Here is a 23726-nt window from a genome sequence, read left to right on the forward strand (position 1 = left end):
CAGATATAGTCTACTTGACCTTAGCAAGGCCTTTGACACCATCCCCCATGACATCCTAGTGAGCAAGCTCAGGAAGTGTGGGATGGAAGAGCAGTCAGTGAGGTGGATTAGGAACTGGTTACAAGACAGAGTTCAAAGAGTGGTGATCAATGGTGCTGGGTCCAGCTGGAGAGCTGTAACCAGTGGAGTCCCCCCAGGATCAGTGCTGGGTCCAGTCCTGTTCAACATCTTCAATGACACTGATGAGGGGACAGACAGAGAGACAGAGTCTGCTCAGCAAGTTTGCTGATGACCACAAACTGGGAGGCTTGGCTAATATGTGCAGCCACCCAGCAAGACGTGGACAGACTGAGAGCTGGGTACAGAGGAGCCAGATGAAGTTCAACAAGGACAAGTGCAGAGTCCTGCATCTGGGGAGGAATAATAACTGCACCAGTACAGGTTGGGAGGTGACCTGCTGGAAAGCAGCCCTGTGGAGAGGGACCTGGGAGTGCTGGTGGACAAGAAGTTATCCATGGCACAGCAATGTGCCCTTGTGGCCAAGGGTGCCAATGGGATCCTGGGGTGTATTAAGAAGAGTGTGTCCAGCAGATCTAGGGAAGTTCTCCTTCCCCTCTACTCTGCCCTGGTGAGACCTCATCTTGAATACTGTGTTCAGTTTTCAGCTCCCCAGTTTAAGAGGGATCTGCTGGAGAGAGTCCAGTGGAGGGCTACAAGGATGATTAGGGGACTGGAGCACTGCCTGATGAAGAGAGGCTGAGGGACCTGGCGCTGCTTAGTCTGGAGAAGAGAAGACTGAGAGGGGATTTAATAGATGTCTGTAAATATCTGAAGGGGGGGACATGCTCTGCTCACTTGCTTCCTGGAATAGGACAAGCAGCAATGGGTCTGTAAGTTGCAGCATGGGAGGTTCCACACCCACACGAGGGGGAACTTTACTGTAAGGTTCACGGGACACTGGCACAGGCTCCCCAGAGAGGTTGTAGGGTCTCCTTCTCTGGAGCCTTTCAAGGCCTGTCAGGGTGTGTTCCACTGTGATCTGAGTTAGATTGTGTGGTCCTGCTCTGGCAGGGGTGGTTGAACTTGATGATCTCTTTGGGTCACTTCCAACCCCTGACATCCTGTGATCCTGTGAAGTCTAAAGACTTTTGTGTCCTATCTCCACAAAAGGGGAAAAAAAAAAGTCTGCTTTCACTCTTTATTTCTCACAATAGACTCCACAGAAGAGCCTCGGTGTAGCTTTGAAGTTTCATAACTATGCTATCAGTAAGAAGAATATTAAAGGCTGTGAGCGAGGATGGTGGAAAATTAATGAACACATGTAAGTACTGCTGCATGGGTTAGTAAACTAAGATTACCAACATAGACAATACAGATATCACAGCTCGCTCAGAGTGTCTCTCACCACTCTTTCACTTGACTGAAGATGTAACTCAATCTTTGCAAAAAACTGTATACAGATTAAAAAAAAAACCCACTATTGAAAAGTACCCTAAAGATGAAACCAAGACATTTCTTGGTACTCTCTAAGGCAGGGGTCCTCAAACTTTTAAAATAGGTGGCCGGTTCACTGTCCTTCAGACGCTGTCGGGGGCCAGACTATAGTTTGGTTCCAGCCCAGTAGTGTTGGGGGCTGGACTATAGTTTGGTTCCAGCTCAGTCCCAGTGGATGCTTGGGGGCTGTAGAGGCAGTAAGTGGAAGGAAGTGGCTGCTTGGTTACCCCCCCAACCCCTGGCCAGGGAGTTCTGTAAATACCTGGGGGCTGGATTGAGGACCCTGGGGGGCCATATCCAGCCCACGGGCTGTAGTTTGAGGACCCCTGCTGTAAGGGGAAAGAAATGAGAAGAGTTGGATAAGGGTAGCGGGGAGGGGTGTGTGTGTGTGTGTGTGTGCTGTTCTGTAGACCTTAAAATCATTCTAGGTTTTCTGGAATCATTGAACAAGTGTAACTGAATTCACTCATGAGGCTATCGATCCCAAACAACTTCTCCATGAAAACTATTACCATGAGATTATTTGGAACAGAAGACTAATTGCTTCCACATTCCATTCACCATCTCTTTAAAGAGGAACTGCACACCCCGAGTGCTGCCAAGGTTTAACAGTTCTTCAGGTTTCCCTCAATTCAAAGTACTGCTGCTTTCCCATGCACAACGGCCGTCTATTTTTTTCCTTGATTTTTTTTATGTCATCTTTCAACCACTGAGGCTGTTGAAATTTTGTTGGTTTGTGCAGCTGAAAACCTCAGTACGAGGTTTTCTGTAAGACTCAAAACTGAATTTCTGAACTTGAAATAAAGGGAAAATCCATAGGAAAGAAAAGACAATAAGTTGATATTGTAAAATAAGCTTTTAACTAAGAGCTACTTTTGAAGTACTGCACAAGAACATAAGCGTCTGATTTCTGTTGCAATTTGCTGAAGACTAAGCTAACTTTTCCTTTGGAAGTGTCTTTTTTGTTTGCCTTCACTCAAAAGGGCACAGAGATGATATTCTACTGTAGTTTCCATTGAATCAAAACAACCTAAACACCTGTGTCCTGGGTTAGGGTGGATCCCCTCCCCCAGTAGAACAAATTCACTACAACACAGTTTTTTTTGAAAGTCAGGGAAAAACAAATGGTATTTCTTACATTGTAAATATAACAGTATAAGGAGAAATAACCTACTAGAGAAATGGAATAACCTTAAGGAAGATGGGGAAGGAGTCAAGTGGCGGCGAAGCAGCAAAAGCAGCAGCAGCCAAAACAGCAGTGGGGGAGCAGCTGAAGCGGCAGAAGCAGTAAGGCGAAGGTCCAAGCTATGCCTCCAGACATAAAGCTCTTGATGCTCCAAGGAAATGAGATTAACTTACCCATTGTTGCCATTCTATGGCCTACCCCTAGAATGTTCACCTCTCCCCTCAGAGCTCCTATTTCTAAGTTTCTCTGTTCTGAATATTTTTATATCCGAGCTAGAAATCTACTCCAAATGGCCACAACCTGATTTAAAGCATGAAACATTTTGACATTTAAACTTTTAACACTATCACCACCACATCACCCCAAATTATAAATGTTAGTGAGATAGGGAGAGGCAACTTTGCTTTTCATATTCCTACAGTAGCATCTTATAGCATGCATATACTGCTGTCTTAGGTAAAAAGGGTTAAGGAGCTTTAGGAGACTGATTTTAGTAAATAAAGGCTGCTAGATAGTGCAGATAAGCTTTCTTCAAACCTCTAGATACAACTTTAACCAGAGGCACCGAAGATAGCTATGCAGCTCTTCCTCATTCCTTCCAGTGAACGTGCAAATGCTCCTCTGCATAGGCAGAGAAGTTAGATTCATAGAATCAGTCAGGGTTGGAAGGGACCACAAGGATCATCTAATTCCTAGATCAGGCTGGCCAGAGCCTCATCCAGCCTGGCCTTAAACACCTCCAGCCATGGGGCCTCAACCACCTCCCTCGGCAACCCATTCCAGCCTCTGACTATTCTCATGCTGAATAATTTCCTCCTCACGTCCAGACTGAATCTCCCCACCTTCAGGTTTGCTCCATTCCCCCTAGTCCTGTCACTCCCTGAGAGTCTAAAAAGTCCCTCCCCAGCTTTTTTGTAGGCCCCCTTCAGATCCTGGAAGGCCACAAGAAGGTCACCTGGGAGCCTCTTCTTCTCCAGACTGCACAGCCCCAACTCTTTCAGTCTGTCCTCACAGCAGAGCTGCTCCAGCCCTCTGATCACCCCAGTGGCCCTTATCTGGACATGCTCCAGCACGTCCACATCCTTCATGTAATAGGGGCTCCAGAACTGGATGCAGAACAGTAGAATGCAGTAGAGGAGAAGAATCACCTCTCTCGCCCTGCTGGCCACACTTCTGATGCAGCCCAGGCTGTGGTTGGCTTGATAGGAGTCTTAAAGACAAGTGCATATCTCATAAGTATTACATTTTTAGGGTGTTTTAGTGGAATAGAGGAGTGATACCTGATTTACCATTCTAGAACAAACTGTACTGTCAACATTGACAGATTTACTACATTTTAAACTCTCTCTACATGATCCTACATTTATAACTGATGTCTCTGCATGATCCAGCAACCTTTCCCTGTTAAAGACAGGTTTTTTCTTTCCATGTAACACCCCAATGTCAGTTGTAGCATCTTTGGGGCAATAGGAAAAGAAATAGGATTGAAATAGGAAAAAAAATCAAGAGAATAGTGAAGAGGTGGTTGGCTACAATCAGCATGGCTTCATCAAGGGCAAATCCTGCCTGACAAACCTGGTGGCCTTCTATGAAGAGGTCACAACATTCATAGATGAGGGGCAAGCAACTGATGGCATTTACCTGGACCTAAGCCAGGCCTTTGGCACTGTCCCACATCACATCCTGGTCTCCAAGCTGGTGACACATGGGTTTGATGGGTGGACCAGTGGAGGGATGAAGAATTGGCTTGGTGGCTGCAGCCAAAGAGTGACTGTCAATGGGTCCACGTCCAAGTGGAGGCCAGCGACAAGTGGAGTCCCTCAGGGATCAGTCCTGGCACCAGCCTTGTTCAACATCAGTGGGAGGCTGCCTGGGGTGTAGTGATCATGAGATAGTGGCGTTTTCAATATGCAGGGAGATAGGGAGGCACTACAACAAAACCCACACCTTGGACTTTCGGAGGGCAAACTTCAATTTGCTTAAGAAACTTATTTCCAAAGTCCCCTGGGCAGCAGTCCTTGAGAACAAAGGGGTCCAGGATGGTTGGACCTACTTTAAACAGGAGCTCTTGAAGGCACAGGAGCTGGCAGTTCCCATGTGCCGAAAGATGAGCCAGCGGGGAAGGCGACCAGCCTGGATGAGTAAACAGCTCCTGAAGGAATTGGGGGAAAAAAAGAGGGTGTATCACCTCTGGAAGGAGGGGAAGGCTTCTCCTGATGTGTTTAAGGAGGTAGCCAGATTATGCAGGAGAAAAATTAGAGAGGCTAAGGCCCAGCTAGAACTTAGGCTGGCCACTTCCGTGAAAGATAATAAAAAGCACTTTTATAAATGTATCACTGCTAAAAAGAAGGTCAAGAAGAGCCTCCACTCCTTACTGGACCAGGAGGGGAACACTATAACTGATGACGAAGAAAAGGCTAAGGTCCTGAATGCCTTCTTTGCCTCAGTTTTCAACAGTAAGGAGGGCAAGTTCAGGGCAAGTTGCCTCTTGAACTGGGGGATGGGGTCGGGGAGCAGTGTGTTCCCCTGGAAATTCATGAGGAATTAGTTCAGGACCTGCTGAGCCATCTGGACACCCACAAGTCCATGGGACCAGATGGGATCCATCCCAGGGTGCTGAGAAAGCTGGCAGCTGAGCTGGCCAAGCCACTCTCCATCATTTTCCAGCAGTCCTGGCTCACCGGAGAGGTCCCAGGAGACCGGAAACTGGCCAACGTGGTCCCCATCCACAAGAAGGGTCGGATGGAGGAACCTGGGAAGTACAGACCTGTCAGCCTGACCTCAGTGCCAGGGAAACTGATGGAGCAGGTTATCTTGGGGGCAATAACTGCACACCTGAGGGATGTCCAAGGGCTCAGGTCCAGCCAGCATGGGTTTAGAAAGGGCAGATCCTGCCTCTCCAACCTGATCTCCTTCTATGATCAGGTGACCAGCTTGGTGGATGTGGGGGGGGCCTGTGGATGTGGTCTATCTGGACTTCAGCAAGGCCTTTGACACTGTCCCCCACAGCAAACTGCAGGCTAAGCTGTCAGCCCATGGCTTGGATGGCAACACTGTGCTGGGTTAGGAACTGGCTGGAGGGCCGAGTCCAGAGAGTGGTGGTGAATGGTGCCACATCCAGCTGGCGGCTGTCACTAGTGGTGTCCCTCAGGGATCTGTGCTGGGCCCCATCCTCTTTAACATCTTCATTGATGATCTGGATGAGGGCATGGAGTCAGTCTTCAGCAAGTTTGCAGATGACACCAAGCTGGGGGCAGATGTGGCTGGGTTAGAGGGCAGAAGGGCTCTGCAGTGGGACCTTGACCGCCTGGACAGATGGGCAGAGGCCAATGGGATGGTGTTCAATAGCTCTAAGTGCAGAGTGCTGCACTTTGGCCACAGCAACCCCATGCAGAGATACAGGCTGGGGTCGGAGTGGCTGGAGAGCAGCCAGACAGAAAGGGATCTGGGGGTGCTGATTGATACCTGTCTGAACATGAGCCAGCAGTGTGCCCAGGTGGCCAAGAAAGCCAGTGGCATCCTGGCCTGCATCAGGAATGGTGTGGCCAGCAGGAGCAGGGAGGTCATTCTGCCCCTGTACTCTGCACTGGTCAGACCACACCTTGAGTACTGTGTTCAATTCTGGGCCCCCCAGTTTAGGAAGGACATTGAGATGCTTGAGCACGTCCAGAGAAGGGCGATGAGGCTGGTGAGAGGCCTTGAGCACAGCCCTATGAGGAGAGGCTGAGGGAGCTGGGATTGTTTAGCCTGGAGAAGAGGAGGCTCAGGGGTGACCTTATTGCTGTCTACAACTACCTGAGGGGTGGTTGTGGCCAGGAGGAGGTTGCTCTCTTCTCTCAGGTGGCCAGCGCCAGAACGAGAGGACACAGCCTCAAGCTATGCCAGGGGAGATTTAGGCTCGAGGTGAGGAGAAAGTTCTTCACTGAGAGAGTCATTGGACACTGGAATGGGCTGCCCGGGGAGGTGGTGGAGTCGCCATCCCTGGAGCTGTTCAAGGCAAGATTGGACGTGGCACTTGGTGCCATGGTCTAGCCTTGAGCTCTGTGGTGAAAGGTTGGACTTGATGATCTGTGAGGTCTCTTCCAACCCTGATGATACTGTGATACTGTAATCATTATGTGTGCCATGGACAGAGGCACTGAGTGCAGCCTCAGCAAGTTTGCTGATGACACCAAGCTGTGTGGTGCAGCAGACAGGCTGGAGGGCAGGGATGGTAATCAGAGGGACCTGAACAGGCTGGAGAGTTAGGCACAAGCCAAGCTCATGAGGTTTATCAAGACCAAGCTCAGGGTCCTGCATCTGGGTCGGGGCAATCCCAAGCACAAATACAGGCTGGGCAGGGACTGGCTGGAGAGCAGTCCTGAGTAGAGGGACTTGGGGGTGCTGGTGGTTCAGAAGCTCAACAGGAGCCAGGAGTGTGCACTTGCAAAACCAGAGCCTGGGCTGCATCAGGAGAGGTGTGGCCAGCGGGGCAAGGGAGGTGATTCTCCCCCTCTACTGCAACTCCACCTGTAGTACTGCATCCAGTTCTGGAGCCCCCATTACAAGAGGGATGTGGAGATGCTGGAGTCTGCCCAGAGAAGGGCCATGAGGATGCCCAGAGGGCTGGAGCAGCTCTGCTGTGAGGACAGACTGAAAGAGTTGGGGCTGTTCAGGCTGCAGAAGAGGAGGCTCTCAGGTGACCTTCTTGTGGCCTTCCAGCATCTGAAGGAGCTACAAAAAAGCTGGGGAGGGACTTTTCAGGAAATCAGGGAGTGACAGGACTAGGGGGAATGGAGTAAAGCTGGAAGTGGGGAGGTTCAGACTGGATGTGAGGAGGAAGTTGTTGCACATGAGAGTGGTGAGAGGCTGGACTGGGTTGCTCAGGGAGGTGGTTGAGGCCGCATGGCTGAAGGTGTTTAAGGCCAGGCTGGATGAGGCTGTGGGCAGCCTTCTCTAGGGTAGGGTGTCCCTGCCCATGGCAGGGGGGTTGGAACTGGCTGATCCTTGTGGTCCCTTCCAACCCTGACTAATTCTATGATTCTACTTGCTGGCATCAGGGAGTACTTAGGTGTCTCTGAGTTAAGTGGCACCTAGTCAGAAGTCCAAAATGGCAGCTTTTTAATTAAAGAAATAATTTTAAGCCCAGAATAGTTATTTGAAGATGTGTCTTTCATGGGTAAAATTCCAGAATGTTTATGGTGGATGAAGTCTTAGTGACTTCTGAAAACTATTTTCTGTTTCCCTAAATCTGTTCTCCTCTGCCTTCAGGGAAGTTGGGTTACTTTTATCCCAATGCTTTTGTGCACCTTTTTTTAGGGGGAAACCTCAAATTCAGAGCACTTAAATTAGTTCTTCACTGTTCTGAAATTTCCCCTTCCACCAGACTTACATAAGCCGTCCCAAAACTCCAAGGCTTCTGAAAATAGATATCAGAAGTGGTTGCAAAAGTACCCTGTTTGTCTTTAAATTTATCCACTACATCTCTGTTCGTTGTGTGTGGTCATGAAGGGTTATGACCAGGGTTCTGGGGGATTTGTGTACTGTTTCAGGTTTTAGTTCTTAAAGTTATTGCTGAATTTGACTGATGTTGATGTTAAATTGAATGCATGGCAATTTTGATGCAAAAGCTGCTTCAGAACACCATTGTGCACTTTTAGGTACTGCGGTTACTATGTTGATCACCAAACAGTGTTCCACATCGCAAGTTCTGCTGTCAACATTGAGCTTCAGTGTAGTTCAGTTGTCTCAGAGAAGCCACTTCTGGTGGAGTATGGCAGCTATAACATCAGCCAGCGTAAGATGGGTTTTTTTCCTTTTCAACACACCTTTGCATTTCAGATCTGCTAAGCAGCATTTTCCAGGTCTGTCAGAACTTAGATTTAGGCAGGAAATTTTCTGTTTGCTTGTTTAGTTTCTTTTCTAATCTTACTAAGGTAGATGAATCATAGAATGAACCAGTTTGGAAGAGACCTCCAATATCATCCAGTCCTACCTAGGACCCAGTCCTGTCCAATCAACCAGACCATGGCACTTTGTGCCCCATGCAGGCTTTGACTGAACACCTCCAGGGAGGGTAAATCCACCACCTCCCTGGGCAGCCCATTCCAATGCCAATCATTCTCTCTGCCAAGAACTTCCTCCTAACCCCATTCAGAATCATAGAATCAGTCAGGGTTGGAAGGGACTACAAGGATCATCCTGTTCCAAACCCCCTGCCATAGCCAGGGACACCCTACCCTAGAGCAGGCTGCCCACAGCCTCATTCAGACTGGCCTTAAACACCTCTAGGGACAGGGTCTCAACCACCTCCCTGGACAACCCATTCCAGCCTCTCACCACTCTCTTTTGCAACAACTTCCTCCTCACGGCCAGCCTGAACCTCCCCACCTCCAGCTTTGCTCCATTTCCCCCAGTCCTGTCCCAGGAATGGAGGCTCCAGAACTGGATGCAGTACTCCAGGTGGAGTCTCAGCAGAGCAGAGCAGAGGGGAGAATCACCTCCCTTGCCCTGCTGGCCACACTTCTGATGCAGCCCAGGATCTGGTTGGCTTTCTGGGCTGCAGGTGCACACTGCTGGCTCATGTTGTGCTTCTCGTCCACCAGCACCCCCAAGTCCCTCTCCTTAAGTCTGCTTTCCAGCCAGTCACTGCTCACCCTGTGTTTGTGCTTAGCATTGCTTCGACTCAGATGCAGGACCCTGCACCTGGTCTTGTTGAACCTCTGACAGTGGATATAGATGTCAAATCAGCTTTATCATTCCTTGCAACAGCTTGTTTAACATTGTCTCGGTTCTAATTTCCATTTCCCAGAGACTCAAATACAGTTAATAGAACCAATAACAACTTATAGGATGCCCTTCCATCTTCCCTCTTTTTCTCCAAAGAAAAGGAATTAGATGTAGAGAGGAAAAGGTAAAACAGCCAAATAACTAGTCTCACTGCCATTTTGAAGTTAAAAGAGAAAACTTTAACAATAAATAAAAAGTATTTGAGGTAGGGCAGTTATAAAGATGTAGAGGGAAGATAAAACAGGATATGAAATATAGATATACAATTAGATTGATGGCAATGGGTTTGTCCTGCCTCGTGGACTGATGACCATGTTGTAAAACAAAGAGCAGCAGGAACAGGAGGATGATGCTGTCAAGCAGGGAGGCAGGACAAGAAAGAGCAAAACAACTAATTCCTCTGTTTTTATAGGGGTCTAGACAGGAAGTGGGAGTGGGCTAACCACTACACCTGGAGGAAGGCTCAGACCTGCCCCTGGGGAGAAGTCAGGAGGACCTGGGGTCAGGATCAAGTCCACCTCTCCAGAAGGGTTGACCCTTTATAACCATAACTTGAAATAAGCTGGCAGTATTTGGGCAAAGAAGGCTTTTAAATTGTGCTCGTGTTTTGATTTGTTTGTGTTTTTTACCTGCAGCATGTCCACCTGGGCATTTCAAATGTTCCACTGGCTTGTGCATTCAGCAACTGCAGCGCTGTGACGGGATTAACAACTGCTTCGATGAAAGTGATGAACTATTTTGTGGTTTGTATTCACTTGCTGAAGATCTTGAATACAAAATCCAAGGGAAGTGTTCTCTAGTCTCAGATAGCAGCAAAAACAAGCTGATTTTTTTTCAGGCTGGAGGAGAAAGATATTTCCAGCTCTCTTAGTATGTCCAGATACAGATTATCAGTCAGTCTCATGCATGCTTAATTAATAGTTAGTTAGCCAGAACAAAACTAAGAACGTATGGGAAAGCAGGAGGAAGAAAGCTCTGTGTGCAAAAATAGTGCTAATAGGCTATATTTTAGTTTTTCCTCATGTGCTAGGTGTTAACAATTATAAAAATCACTTCTATTTTTATGCATTTGGGATTTAATGTTTGTTTAGTCAGTTGTTAAGGAGCAGGGGGAGAGTTGGTTGTGGTGTTTCACTTTGGTGTTTTTGGTGATGGGGTGTTTGGTTCATTGGTTTGGGGTTTTTTAGGTTTTTTTTTGGTGGGTGAATGACAAATTGGAGTACAGAGAGTAGATGAGAGTGATTAAGTGTTCATGGTGAAAGTGAATTAGAACTTGGGCCACTTGTCTTAAGACAGGTCACTGAACTCTGTGCGTTATTTTCTTCATGTGTGCTGTGGTACTCACACTGTGCAGTGAAAGTAAAAAAAACAGTATCTAGACATAGTCAGAAGTGTTAGCATTACATGTATGCTTCTGCAGCTGATTTGACTTATGTTTTTAAAGTTGTTCCAGAGCGGAACTGCGATTCCAACTTCACAATACAGGATAACCTGCTTGCCTGCAACGGAGTAAGTGACTGTGAGAATGGAAAAGATGAGCAGAACTGCACCCACAGTAAGGCTACTCTTTTTACATTTCTTTCTTTGCTCCTCTATCATCTGTTCAATCCTGACACAAATAGTGGATGCCATATTCAAAGAGTCACTATTCAAAGAGGCACTATGAAGTCTAACTCGGACTAGATAACTCTGTTCGGTTTTTTTGATGCATTTACAAACAATTTATTATTGATTTTTAAACAGTTTCTTTTTAATGAGCTCACAGACATTTGTTTCAGCAAATTACTGGCAAAAGATCGAAGCATTTAAAGCTTGAATTTATGCTTTAAAGAGATAATCTGTGGCATTTCCTCAATCTCTTTCACCATTTGGAGTAGTTTCCCTGGTTATAAAATTAATGTATTTTAAAAGATATGGAAGCAATAAATTTAGAATTAAGTGCATGAAAATTCTACATCAGTCATTGCAAAATTGCTTTAACTTTTTAGAATAATAGACAGCATGACATGGCAGGTAGTGACAGGACTAGGGGGAATGGAGCAAAGCTGGAGGTGGGGAGGTTCAGGCTGGCCGTGAGGAGGAAGTTGTTGCAAAAGAGAGTGGTGAGAGGCTGGAATGGGTTGCCCAGGGAGGTGGTTGAGGCCACATGGCTGAAGGTGTTTAAGGCCAGGCTGGATGAGGCTGTGGGCAGCCTGCTCTAGGGTAGGGTGTCCCTGCCCATGGCAGGGGGTTGGAACTGGCTGATCCTTGTGGTCCCTTCCAACCCTGACTGATTCTATGATTCTACATATGAAAGGAAATGCAACTGGGAAGTACTGCAATTAACTTTTTAAAAGAAAAGTAATGTTTTTTGATCTGCTTGACAAGATAGTCTGTGTAAATGGCTATATGATCCCTCTGTGTTGACAACAAAACCTGGGTTTGAGTGGCTTCATTTATTGTGAACCCCAGGGAAACAGAAAATTATCACTGTTAGGAGTTGTGATGGTTTGGGTGTTACCTGTCCCCCCACACTTAAGAAGATTATCCAGACTAGACTCACCCAAGCTTGAAATTATGGAATGAAGCTTTATACTTACAGCTTAGCACAAGATACAAGTAGGTATTTACAATCTACATAGCTATAGACATAAATAGAATCAACCAGGTTGAAAGACACCTCCAAGATCATGCAGTCCAACCTAGCACTCAGACCTATCCAGACAATTAGACCATGGCACTAAATGCCTCATCCAGTCTTTTCTTGAAGACCTCCAGGGACGGTGCCTCCACCACCTCCCTGGGCAGCTCATTCCAATGCCAATCACTCTCGCTGGCAACAACTTCCTCCTAAAATCCAGCATAGACCTCCCCCAGCACAGCTTGAGACTGTGTCCCCTTGTTCTATTGCTGGTTGCCCGGGAGAAGAGACCAACCCCCACCTGGCTACGGCCTCCCTTCAGGTAGCTGTAGACAGCAATGAAGTCTGCCCTGAGCCTCCTCTTCTCCAGGCTAAACAACCCCAGCTCCCTCAGCCTCACCTCATAGGGTTTGTGTTCCAGGCCTTTCACCAAGTTAAAAGTGATACAGAAACACAAGAGCCCTCCCAGAAACCAGAGTCCCCAGGAGGGGCTCCCAATCACCCCTCTACCTCCTTTCCACCACTCTGCCTTACCCCAGACTTTGCCTTAGGCTCAAGGTGAGTTTGGAGAATCAGCCAGGGGGATTAGGAAGCAGAGGGATTAGTTACACAGACAACAGGTTAGAGAGAGAGAAATGCATGCAGACAGAGCCAGAGAGAGAGCCCAAGAGCAACTCTGTTGTCTATGTTTGTGTTCTTGTTCTTATACATCTTAGCAAGCCTATGAGTGCAGCAGCCATCACCATTGTTTCCTTTTCACAGCCTAGCATCTAATTCCTCTCACCAAAATATCCCAGCTAGGCTCAAACTAGCACAGGGGTTTCAATTCAGCTGAATACAGCTAGTAATATTGCTTTTGGCTATGATCTTTCATGTCATATTTATTACTGAACCAGATAGCTTCTTTCCAGAGCACTCTGTTTTCTCTTTCTAGCCTAACACTTAGATAATTTATACTACTTAGGGACTGGTTAAGCCACCACAGCATGTTCCTTCCAATCTTTTATCTGTGCTGACACGTCCTCATATGTTAAGATGAACTAACAGTACTTTTTTGATTGTCCACAACTATTTCAGGTATTCCTTGCAGCAACCACACATTTAAGTGCAAGAATAACATTTGTATCAGGAAACAAAATGCAAAGTGTGATGGTATTGTGGACTGTACTGATGGAAGTGATGAAAGCAGCTGCAGTAAGTCCTTCTGAAAGGTTAACCTTTTAGAACGTTGAACGGTTGACACAATAAAGCCCTTTATTTCTTCATGTGTTGGAGTGGGTACAACTCATGCAGCAGGCATTGAATTTTTATTGCATACTCCCAGTGACAGTGGGGGAATGATCAGCTATCACTTTACTTCAGATGTGACTGCAGAATTCCCTAAGTCTTTATGGGATGGCAAGCTTACTGTTATAAAGTCTTAATCACCTGCAATGCTTATTGTAGTTACATCAGGAGCAGGGAAGCAGAGTTCATTATAGAGTGAACTAAAGCAAAGTTTTCGTTCCCTGCAACACCATCAGGTACTTCTGTTGGAGTCAGACTGTATTTGGACTTCAGAAGTGACACTGGTGCAAATAAATAAAATTCACAAATTTTTCACTTGTCTGTCTCTTAGATGGTGAAGACCTTGATACTTAATGTTTTCAAGAAAGATGCTAGTCTCAAATCTTCCTAAAGTAACGTCTGTAAAAGATTTTCAGCTTGCTTTGCAGTAAAGTGATCAGACATTTGTTACTACAGTATCAATTAAAATGGAGTGTGGCTGTTTGAGCCAGATTTATATCTCAGACAAAAAAAACCCAACAGATAAACTTAGAAGCTCTGAGGGGAGAGGTGAACATTCTAGGGATAGGCCATGTCATGGCAACAGTGGATAGGTTAATATCATTTTTTTGGAGCGTCAAGAGCTTTATGTTTGGAAGCACAGCTTGGACCTTTCCCTTGCTTCTTTTCTGCTGCTTTGGCTGCACCCGCTGCCATCTTCCCCTGCTTCTGTTTCGGCTGCTGCTGCTTTTGCTGCTTTGCTGCCGCTTGACCCCCTCCCCATCTTCCTTAAGGTTATTCTATTTCTCTAGTAGTTTATTTCTCCTTATACTATTTAAGCTATAGAATACAATTTCATTCCCCCCACCTAGTTCTCAACCTGGGACATGGAATTAAGATTGTTTGCCCAAACTGAGCATTCTCGGGTATTTTATTTGGGTCTCGGCTCTTTCTGGCATGCCGCCTATATGTCTACTAGCACCCGCCTTGCCTCCAGCACCCGCCTTGCCTCCAGCACTCAGTGGGACGTTTAGAAAGACTAGCTATATGCCTACATGTGTTTGAAAATTTCAGTGCTGTTTTTGACTGGCTGAGTGTTGGAATGTGCACTCCCACTTAGTGTAGGACTAAAACTCCTGAGCAGAGGCTTTATGTGCATGTGCTGGGGATGAGCACAACACCCTGCAGTGGGGTCTGTCTTTTGTGGTCTTCAAATTAGAGTGTACAGCTTTTTGTGCCGAGACATGATTGTTTTGCCTGTATGTTAGTTATACACAATATTTTCAGACCTCCAATTGCTTAGGTACAAATGAATGGTTGGACCACCTGGTTTCTGAAATAAGGAATGACCAAACTCTACATATGTGGCTGTCACTATAAACATATTTTAAACTAGTTCATCTGTTTTATCTAAAACTCGGTGTCCTGATGATGCTGAATTTCCTTCTTTCCTGATGGACTCTTTTCAGTGCAGAGCTTAGAGTTTTGAAAAGAGTTGAGGGATTGTCTACTTTTATATAGTCATTTTGAAGTCTCCCTCTACTCCGCCCTGGTGAGACCCCACCTGAGTACTGCATCTAGTTCTGGAGCCCCCATTACAAGTGGGATGTGGACAGGCTGGAGCGTGTCCAGAGAAGGGCCACGAGGATGCCCAGAGGGCTGGAGCAGCTCTGCTGTGAGGACAGACTGAAAGAGTTGAGGCTGTTCAGTCTGGAGAAGAGGAGGCTCCCAGGTGACCTTCTTGTGGCCTTCCAGGATCTGAAGGGGGCCTACAAAAAAGCTGGGGAAGGACTTGTTAGGCTGTCAGGGAGTGACAAGACTGGGGGGAATGGAGCAAAGCTGGAGGTGGGGAGATTCAGAGTGGATGTGAGGAGAAAGTTGTTGCACATGAGAGTGGTGAGAGGCTGGACTGGGTTGCCGAGGGAGGTGGTTGAGGCCCCTTGCCTAGAGGTGTTTAAGGCCAGGCTGGATGGGTCTGTGGGCAGCCTGCTCTAGGGTAAGGTGTCCTGGCCATGGCAGGGGGTTCGGAACTACATGATCCTTGTGGTCCCTTCCAACCCTGACAGATTCTCAGTATTCAGAGGCTGCTTTCTGTATCAGAGCTAAAGAAGAAACACTAATTTCCCGGTGAGTGCTTTTATTTTTATGAAGTCCCCTCTTCAGGAATAACAGGAGCCAAATGGAGAAGTTTTCTGACCAGAGCAGGTCAAGGAAACAGATTTGAAAACATTTCAAAGTACGAGATTCTTTCAGGCCATGTACGGGAAGTGCTTTCATTACAGGAGAGCTTTGAGGATGGGATTATAACCTATAATTTGCCTTGCAGGTTGTGGCAGCAGCAGGAGCAGCAATCTCATTTCTCGAATCATAGGTGGTAAGAACACTGCAGAAGGTGAATGGCCCTGGCAGGTCAGCCTTCATTATCTTGGAGCTGCTTACTGTGGTGCATCAGTGATATCAAAGGAATGGATTGTGTCTGCAGCACACTGCTTTCAAGGGAGCAAGTATGCACTCTTCCTCCTAACTCTCTCTCAAACATTGCCCGCATCCCCAGAATGCTTTTAAGCTTCCAGAGTTTGGACTGAGGTGGGATGTGCTCACCTTTTTTTTTGACCTGCCCTATTGTCATTGGGTGTTTTGAGGTACTTTTACAAAGACATGGCATGTTTGTTTGCTCCCAACCAGGCTGGCTGACCCCAGAGAATGGCGTGCTCACCTGGGAATGCAAATACAAGGCCAGGCAAAGTTTGTGTCTGCTGTGAGACGGATCATAATCCATGAGTACTACAACAGCAGGAACTACGACTATGATATTGCACTCCTGCAGCTCAGCAAGCCATGGCCAGACACCATGAGCCATGTTATTCAACCTATCTGTGTGCCTCCCTCCTCACACAAAGCCCGCAGTGGGGACAGCTGCTGGATAACAGGCTGGGGCCAAAAGCAAGAAGCTGGTGAGTTTTATAGATAAAACTGAACTAATTTTCCACCCAGGTGTGTGATGGCTTGGGTGTTCCCCACCCCCCCACACTTTGGAAAATCACCCAGACTAGACTCAGCCAAGCTGGAAATTGAGTGAAGCTTTATACTTATAGCTTAGCACAATATACAAGCAGATATTTACAATCTATAGAGCTATAGACAGATATAGACAAGTTAAAAAGTAATACAGAAACACAACAGCCCTCCCAGAAACCAGAGTCCCCAGGAGGGGCTCCCAACCACCCTTCCACCCCCTTCTCACCCCTATCCCTTATCCCAGACATTGCCTTATGTTCAAGGTAAGGTCAGCCAGGAGGATTAGGAAGCAGAAGGATTAGTCACACAGATAGCTGGTTAGAGAGAGAGAGGTGCAGCCCCAAAGACAGACAGTAAACTCACTCATCTATATTTATGTTCTTGTTTTTATCCATCTCAGCAAGCCTATGAGTGCAGCAGCCATCACCATTGTTTCCTTTTCACAGCCTAGCATCTAATTCTTCTCACTAAAATATCCCAGCTAGGCTCAAACTAGCACAAGGTGAAAAGCAACTTTCAAAGCTGTGGACATGTGTGCAGGAAACCTGCTACTGTGGCATGGCTGAAGTGTGAAGAAAATCCTGTTTTGAATTTGCTGTCCTATGGAAATATCTTCCTGAGTACACAGACCTTCATATGCTCAGAAAATTGGCTTCCACTGTGAATCTCAAAGTCCTGTGCTCCTTCCAACAAAACCTGCAAGGAGCTAGGCTTACTCTGAAATGATGTGGTATTGTTTTTCCCCTTCGCTACTCTTGGTGATGTGTTAGTAGACCCTAAGAGAACTCTTTGCTGCTTGCCACAGGGAAATCAGACTGCCATGTCTCAGTCCTTCAGGCTCTTCAGGCTGAAAAGCTTTGTAGTGTCAACAGCCAGAGTTTGTGGCTCTGTCTTTGGAGTGTGGCTTCACAAAACAGTCAACCCATTAACAAGACATCTCCACCTGTACTAGCAGACCGCTCCATGGCAAGGGCAGGCCTGGTCCTGCCGCCAGCTTGACCTGAGCTGCCTCTTCCTTTGTGTGAATGCTAGTGCCTTTTCCTCTGCAGCTGCTTTCCTTAAGCCCTTCCAGTGTAACTGTTGGAGTTAATCATGAAACTACCGCCACACCATGCCCTGGTCTGCCAGCAAGAGGCTGGCCCTGGTGGTTTGCATGCAGTTGGAGGACTGCCCTGGCGTGGCGTGGCTTGGCCTTTCTGCCATCTTGGGGCAGCCATGCTGGCCCAGCCACCCTGCTGCTCTTGTACAAGAGGCCAGTACCTGGTGTGAGGCAGCAGGAGCAGGAGGTTAACCTCCAGCATTTTGACTTGATGTTCACAGCTAGAGTTGCTACCTGCTAAATTACATTCCGCCTCTGCAAACAGCTGTAAGAGAATACATGGTTGTGAACCAAGCACCACCATCTTACCAGGAAAGGATGGTGTTAGGAAGGTATGGTGAGATGTCACTCTTTGGCCTACTGGTGAGCTATTTCTGAAATTTTAACAACTGATTATTTGACAGATGAATGTCATTTCTTGAAAAGAAAAACAAAGGGTTTTCTTTTCCCTGTTTAATTCCTTTTCCTTCACCAGTTTATAAATTTTTGGTTGCCAAATCAGTATTAAATGTACTTCATTACATACCAGCTCTAGCAAATCCTGAAACAAAGTTTCATTATATAAGCACATATAAATATCTCAGTGAGGTTTCTTTGACTAAAGCTGGATTTTGAAAGGACCACCTGGTCATACTATTAGAGCTGTGGCATTGAAAGGAAGGGACAGGTCAGTTTGTGGTGATCAGGAAGTACGCATCTTACAGAAAATAGATATTTAGCCAAAACTTTGAGACTCAGAAGACCAAGTTCTTTATGCTGCCAAAATATTTAGCCAAAACTTTGAGACTCAGAGTTCTTTATGCTGCCAAAAGAGCAACTTGCATTCTGAAACTCTCATAACCTTCATTTTGGATCTCACTCTGCTGCAACTACAAATCTGTCTTGAAACTATCCAAATACCTTTAATACCATAACACTAAAAAGAGAACAAATCAGGAAGTCTAAAGGTACTTTGTAAAAGGCATTAGAAAAAGCTTTTTAGCCAACCCTAGTAATTATGACATTGTATTTCATTTGGCCAAAGGACTGAGACCACATTACACAAATATGTGGCACTTAGAAGAGGCTTTCTGTATTACAGCATTTAATTGTTTGCAATCTGGAATAACTTGGAAGTTTAAAAGTACCAGCAGATATTTTCTGAAGGCATTTTGGTTTGTATTTCAATAAATGAGTGAACTGCTGCACTCCATTGAATCATCCTTTTTTCCAATTTGCTTTCCAGATGACGAAGGCTCAGCAGTTCTTCAGAAAGCAGAGGTAGAAATTATTGACCAAACATTATGTCATTCCATATATGGAATCATCACAGCTAGAATGTTTTGTGCTGGACTCATGTCTGGGAAAAGAGATGGGTGCAAAGTATGTATTTTAATATATGTAGGGTTTATTTTCTCTGTCTTTACTGCATGACAAATTGTAAGAATTAATCGGAATACCACTTTGTGGTCCATACATCTATGATGGTTTGGATGTTCCCCAGCCCCCTACACTTAAGTAAAATCACCCAGACTAGACTCAGCCAAGCTGGAAATTGAAGAATGAAACTTTATATTTACAGCTTAGCACAATACACAAGCAGATATTTACAATCCATACAGCTATGGACAGACATAGACAAGTCAAAAAGTAATACAGAAACACAACAGCCCTCCCAGAAACCAGAGACCCCAGGAGGGGCTCCCAACCACCCTTCCACCTTCTTCCCAACCCTCTACTTTACCTCAGACTTTGCCTTACGTTCAAGGTGAGTTTGGAGAAATTGGCCAGGGAGGTTAGGAAGCAGACAGATTAGTTACACAGACAGCAGGTTAGGTTAAAGTGCAGCCCCAAAGACAGAGACAGACTCTGTGTTGTCTATGTTTGTGCTCTGGTTCTTATTCATCTCAGCAAGCCTGTGAGTGCAGCAGCCATCACCAATGTTTCATTTTCACAGCCTAGCATCTCATTCTTCTCACCAAAATATCCCAGCTAGGCTCAAACTAGCACAACAGCTCAGTTCTGAAAAAAAGCAGCATAAGAGTTCCCCATACAAAAATCTGTTGTCTGGGAGTTTTCAGAGTTTTGCTGCTTTATGTACAAGACTACAGCATCACTAAGGTTCAGTTGCAGGCCAAGAGACAGCCAATTTGCAAGTCCTGGTAACAAGTTACGTAAAGCATTTTTTTTGCATGAGTCTCTCAGTGGAAGAAAAATCTTGATCTTCCCTCCCAACTCGCAACTACAGGGGTGCCTGATGAGCTGCAAACAAATAAGCATAAATTCTCAAATGTACAATGCTTCTGCTCAGGAGATGCTTGGATATAGTAAACAAGCAGTTTTAAATTTACTTCTAGTGTATAGTAGAAAAACTGCCTATATATGTATGCATGCTATATATTTTTTATATGTCATGTAATATACATTATAGAATATATAATTTATAGAAACCATAGATATTTGCCACTAAAATAGTAGTAAATTTACTGATAAAATAATAGTAAAACTATGTTGGGTTTTTTATGATGGAGATGATATAGGATCTTCAAGTTTCTATATAATCTTCAGAGTGGCTGGAGAGCAGCCGGGAGGAAAGGGACTTGGGGATACTGAACATGAGCCAGAAGTGTGCCCAGATGGCCAAGAGAGCAAATGACATCCTGGCCTGGATAGGGAACAGTGTGGCCAGTAGGACAAGGGAGGTTATTCTTCCTTTGTACTCGACACTGTTCAGGCCACACCTTGAGTGCTGTGTCCAGTTCTGGGCCCCTCAATTCAAGAGAGATGTTGAGGTGCTGGAACATGTCCAGAGAAGGGCAACAAAGTTGGTGAGTGGCCTGGAGCACAGCCTGTGAGGAGAGGCTGAGGGAGCTGGAGATGTGCAGCCTCGAGGAAGCTCAGGGGTGACCTTGTTGCTGTCTATAACTATCCTAAGGGAGGTAGTAGCCAGGTGGTGTTGGTCTCTTCTCCCAGGCAACCAGCAATAGAACAGGGGGACACAGTCTCAAGCTGTGCTGGGGGAGGTCTACGCTGGATGTTAGGAGGAAGTTGTTGGCAGAGAGAGTGATTGGCATTGGAATGGGCTGCCCAGGGAAGTGGTGGAGTTGCCATCCCCGGAGGTGTTGAAGCAAAGCCTGGATGAGGCACTTAGTGCCATGATCTAGTTGATTGGACAGGACTGGGTGCTAGGTTGGACTGGATGATCTTGGAGGTCTCTTCCAACTTTGTTGATTCCATGATTCTAAGATATTGTAGTTTTTAACAGTCTACATAAAGTGAGAGAGATCAACATGACTCGTAGCACAAACAATATCTGAGGACTATCTGAGGGAATTTAGTGCACCAGCTCTTTTTAGAGGTTAGTGCTAAGTATAATTTCCACTAAACAGAGAATTTCCTTCTGTGGCGATTTTGAAGGCCACACAAGATATAGACAAGGCAAGTCATAATATGAATGCATCTTTAGACTGCAGTTCTCTAAAGACAAATGTGTCTGGCAGCTATTTCCAGTGATAGAAATGTGCTTTGTGTGAAATACTGTTTTTCTTTTCTTTCTTCTCAACATTAAAAAAAAAACAAAGAAACACCGCCCCCCGCCATTTCTAAATGCGAAATCTTAATTGCCAAGGAAAGAAAAAATACCTGCTAAATTAAATCTTTAACAATTGTTTGAGTTAATGGTCCTACTTGGAACAGCAGGCGCCTTTACTAGATCATCTCCTGATGTTCCTTCCAACATGCATAATCTGAGATTCTATAAAGTTAATAGTTTCCTGGCTCTAACAAAATATGTGCCTAGAAGGAAGGCATGTCTCCTGTAAACCTCTCATGGTTTGAGTGTTCCCCGCCCCCCTACACTTAAGTAAAATCACCCAGACTAGACTCAGCCAAGCTGGAAATTGAATGAAGCTTTATACTTACAGTTTAGCACAACACACAAGCAGGTATTTATAATCTACACAGCTATAGACAGACATAGACAAAAAAAGTAATACAGAAACACAACAGCCCTCCCAGAAACCAGAGTCCCCAGGAGGGGCTCTCAACCCTTCCACCTTCTTCCCACCCCTCTACCTTACCCCAGACATTGCCTTATGCTCAAGGTAAATTTGGAGGGTTGGCCAAGGGGTTAAGAAGCAGAGGGATTAGTCACACAGAGAGCAGGTTAGGTTAGAGAGAGAAATGTGCAGCCCTAAAGACAGAGAGCAAACTCTGTGTTATCCGTATTTATGTTCTTGTTCTTGCACATCTCAGCAAGCCTATGAGTGCAGCAGCCATCACCATGGCTTCCTTTTCACAGCCTAGCATCTAATTCCTCTCAGCAAAACACTGTAGATAGCTTCAAACTAGCACAAAGTATTTACATTTTATCAAGTCACCTTTTAGTTTTGGAAGTCCTTTATTACATACATTTTGGTAAAGTTTACTAGAAGTCTTTTCAGAGATGTTGTGTACAGCACAACCTAACAGGGAAGTTATAAGACTGGCCTGAGCAATTTCCCCAAATGGTGGCACATTCTTTTACACCTTAAAGTGTTCCAAAGTATTTCTGCAAGAATACCCTATAAAGGTAGAGTACCATTTGCTTTTTTCTTTATTATGGAATTATGCCATTTTGCATAAAACTTTGAAATTTTATGCAAACATAATTTTAAACTACTGTGATTGCAAAGACATTATGTGCCCCAAATCATTATAAAAAAATTAGAATTTAGAAAAATTTAGAATCAAGCTGGTTGGACGAGACCTCCAAGATCAACCAGTCCAACCTATCACCCAGCCTTATCTGGTCCAATCAACCAGATCATGGCACTAAGTGCCTCCTCCAGGCTTTGCTTCAACACCTCCAGGGATAGCGACTTCACCACTTCCCTGGGCAGCCCATTCCAATGCCAATCACTCTCTGCCAACAACTTCCTCCTAACATCCAGCGTAGACCTCCCCCAGCACAACTTGAAACTGTGTCCCCCTGTTCTATTGCTGGTTGCCTGGGAGAAGAGACCAACACCACCTGGCTACGGCCTCCCTTCAGGTAGTTGTAGACAGCAATAAGGTCACCCCTGAGCTTCCTTGAGGCTGCACAGCCCCAGCTCCCTCAGCCTCTCCTCACAGGCTGTGCTCCAGGCCCCTCACCAGCTTTGTCGCTCTCTTGAATTGAGTGGCACAGAACTGGACACAGCCTGTCAAGGTGTGGCCTGACCAGTGTCGAGTACAGGGGAAGAATAACCTCCCTTGTTCTCCTAGCCACACTGTTCCATATTAGGCAGTGGGTTTGGGGTGACTAAGTTTGAGGTGGGGAAACAAATGTAGGAAACAACCCTGTTCAATATCTGGTACTTTGGACTATATGAATGGGAAAACACAATCACTGCTGAAATTACCCTTGCATAATGACTCCTTCCACTTAACTCTCGTGGAATTTTGTCCCAGTTTTATTTATCTGTGCTGTAATTGCATACAACTCAATATTTTCTTTTAAGGGTGATTCCGGTGGACCATTATCATGCCAAAGCAATGGAGATGGAAAATGGTTTTTGACTGGCATTGTTAGCTGGGGTTATGGATGTGGAAGACCAAATTTTCCGGGTGTCTACACGAGAGTGTCAAATTTTGCACCATGGATTCACAAATATGTGCCTTCAGTCTTGTAACTTGAAAACTGTTTTCCTGGAACAAAACATGTGCTGGACATCTTCATTAAAAAACGTGTTTGGTAAAACAGTTGGTATTTCTTTGTGTGTGTCCCTGCTCATTCTATAGTACACATATGGAAGTAGCATACACCCTTTTTTCTAATCTTGATGAAAGAGGAAGAGACTATTCATTGAGGTGGTTGTTCTGTGCAGATGTCTGGAGATAGAGAAGAATGTGCCATAGAAATCTTTTTTTTTATTGTGTAGGTGCCAACTAAGTGCACATGCAATCATCCTTACTCATCCTTACCTAAAATCAGGTAGTTATGCTTCAATACCAACTGACATCTCTTTAGGGAAAGAATCTTCTAAGTGAAAAATGGTGTTTCCTCAGGTATTTTTTTATCTGTAGAGTCTTTGAAGAAAACTAGACTAGAGATCTCTCTGTCTTGTGTTCCAAATAAAGGCTGGGGTGAAAACATCTAAAATCATAGAATCAGTCAGGATTGGAAGGGACCACAAGGATCATGTAGTTCCAAACCCCCTGCCATGGCCAGGGACACCCTACCCTAGATCGGGCTGTCCAGAGCCCCATCCAGCCTGGCCTTAAACATCTCCAGGCATGGGGCCTCAACCACTTCCTGGACAACCGATTCCAGGCTC

General features: G+C 45.6%; 1 protein-coding gene across 1 annotated transcript in view; it reads left to right on the plus strand.

Annotated features, from left to right (window-relative positions):
- The window catches only part of TMPRSS7 (transmembrane serine protease 7), a 53972-nt gene extending 30891 nt beyond the window's left edge, over positions 1-23081 (plus strand). The window contains exons 10-18 of the mRNA XM_064144004.1: positions 1215-1321; positions 8320-8456; positions 10084-10191; positions 10893-11003; positions 13146-13262; positions 15661-15838; positions 16020-16288; positions 18677-18813; positions 22911-23081. Of these exons, the coding sequence (XP_064000074.1) occupies positions 1215-1321; positions 8320-8456; positions 10084-10191; positions 10893-11003; positions 13146-13262; positions 15661-15838; positions 16020-16288; positions 18677-18813; positions 22911-23081 (1335 nt within the window). The remainder of the gene's footprint in view (positions 1-1214; positions 1322-8319; positions 8457-10083; positions 10192-10892; positions 11004-13145; positions 13263-15660; positions 15839-16019; positions 16289-18676; positions 18814-22910) is intronic.
- The last annotated feature ends 645 nt before the right edge of the window (positions 23082-23726 follow it).

Source organism: Pogoniulus pusillus, chromosome 5, assembly GCF_015220805.1.
Source record: "Pogoniulus pusillus isolate bPogPus1 chromosome 5, bPogPus1.pri, whole genome shotgun sequence".
In the NCBI taxonomy this organism is placed as follows: Eukaryota; Metazoa; Chordata; class Aves; order Piciformes; family Lybiidae; genus Pogoniulus; species Pogoniulus pusillus.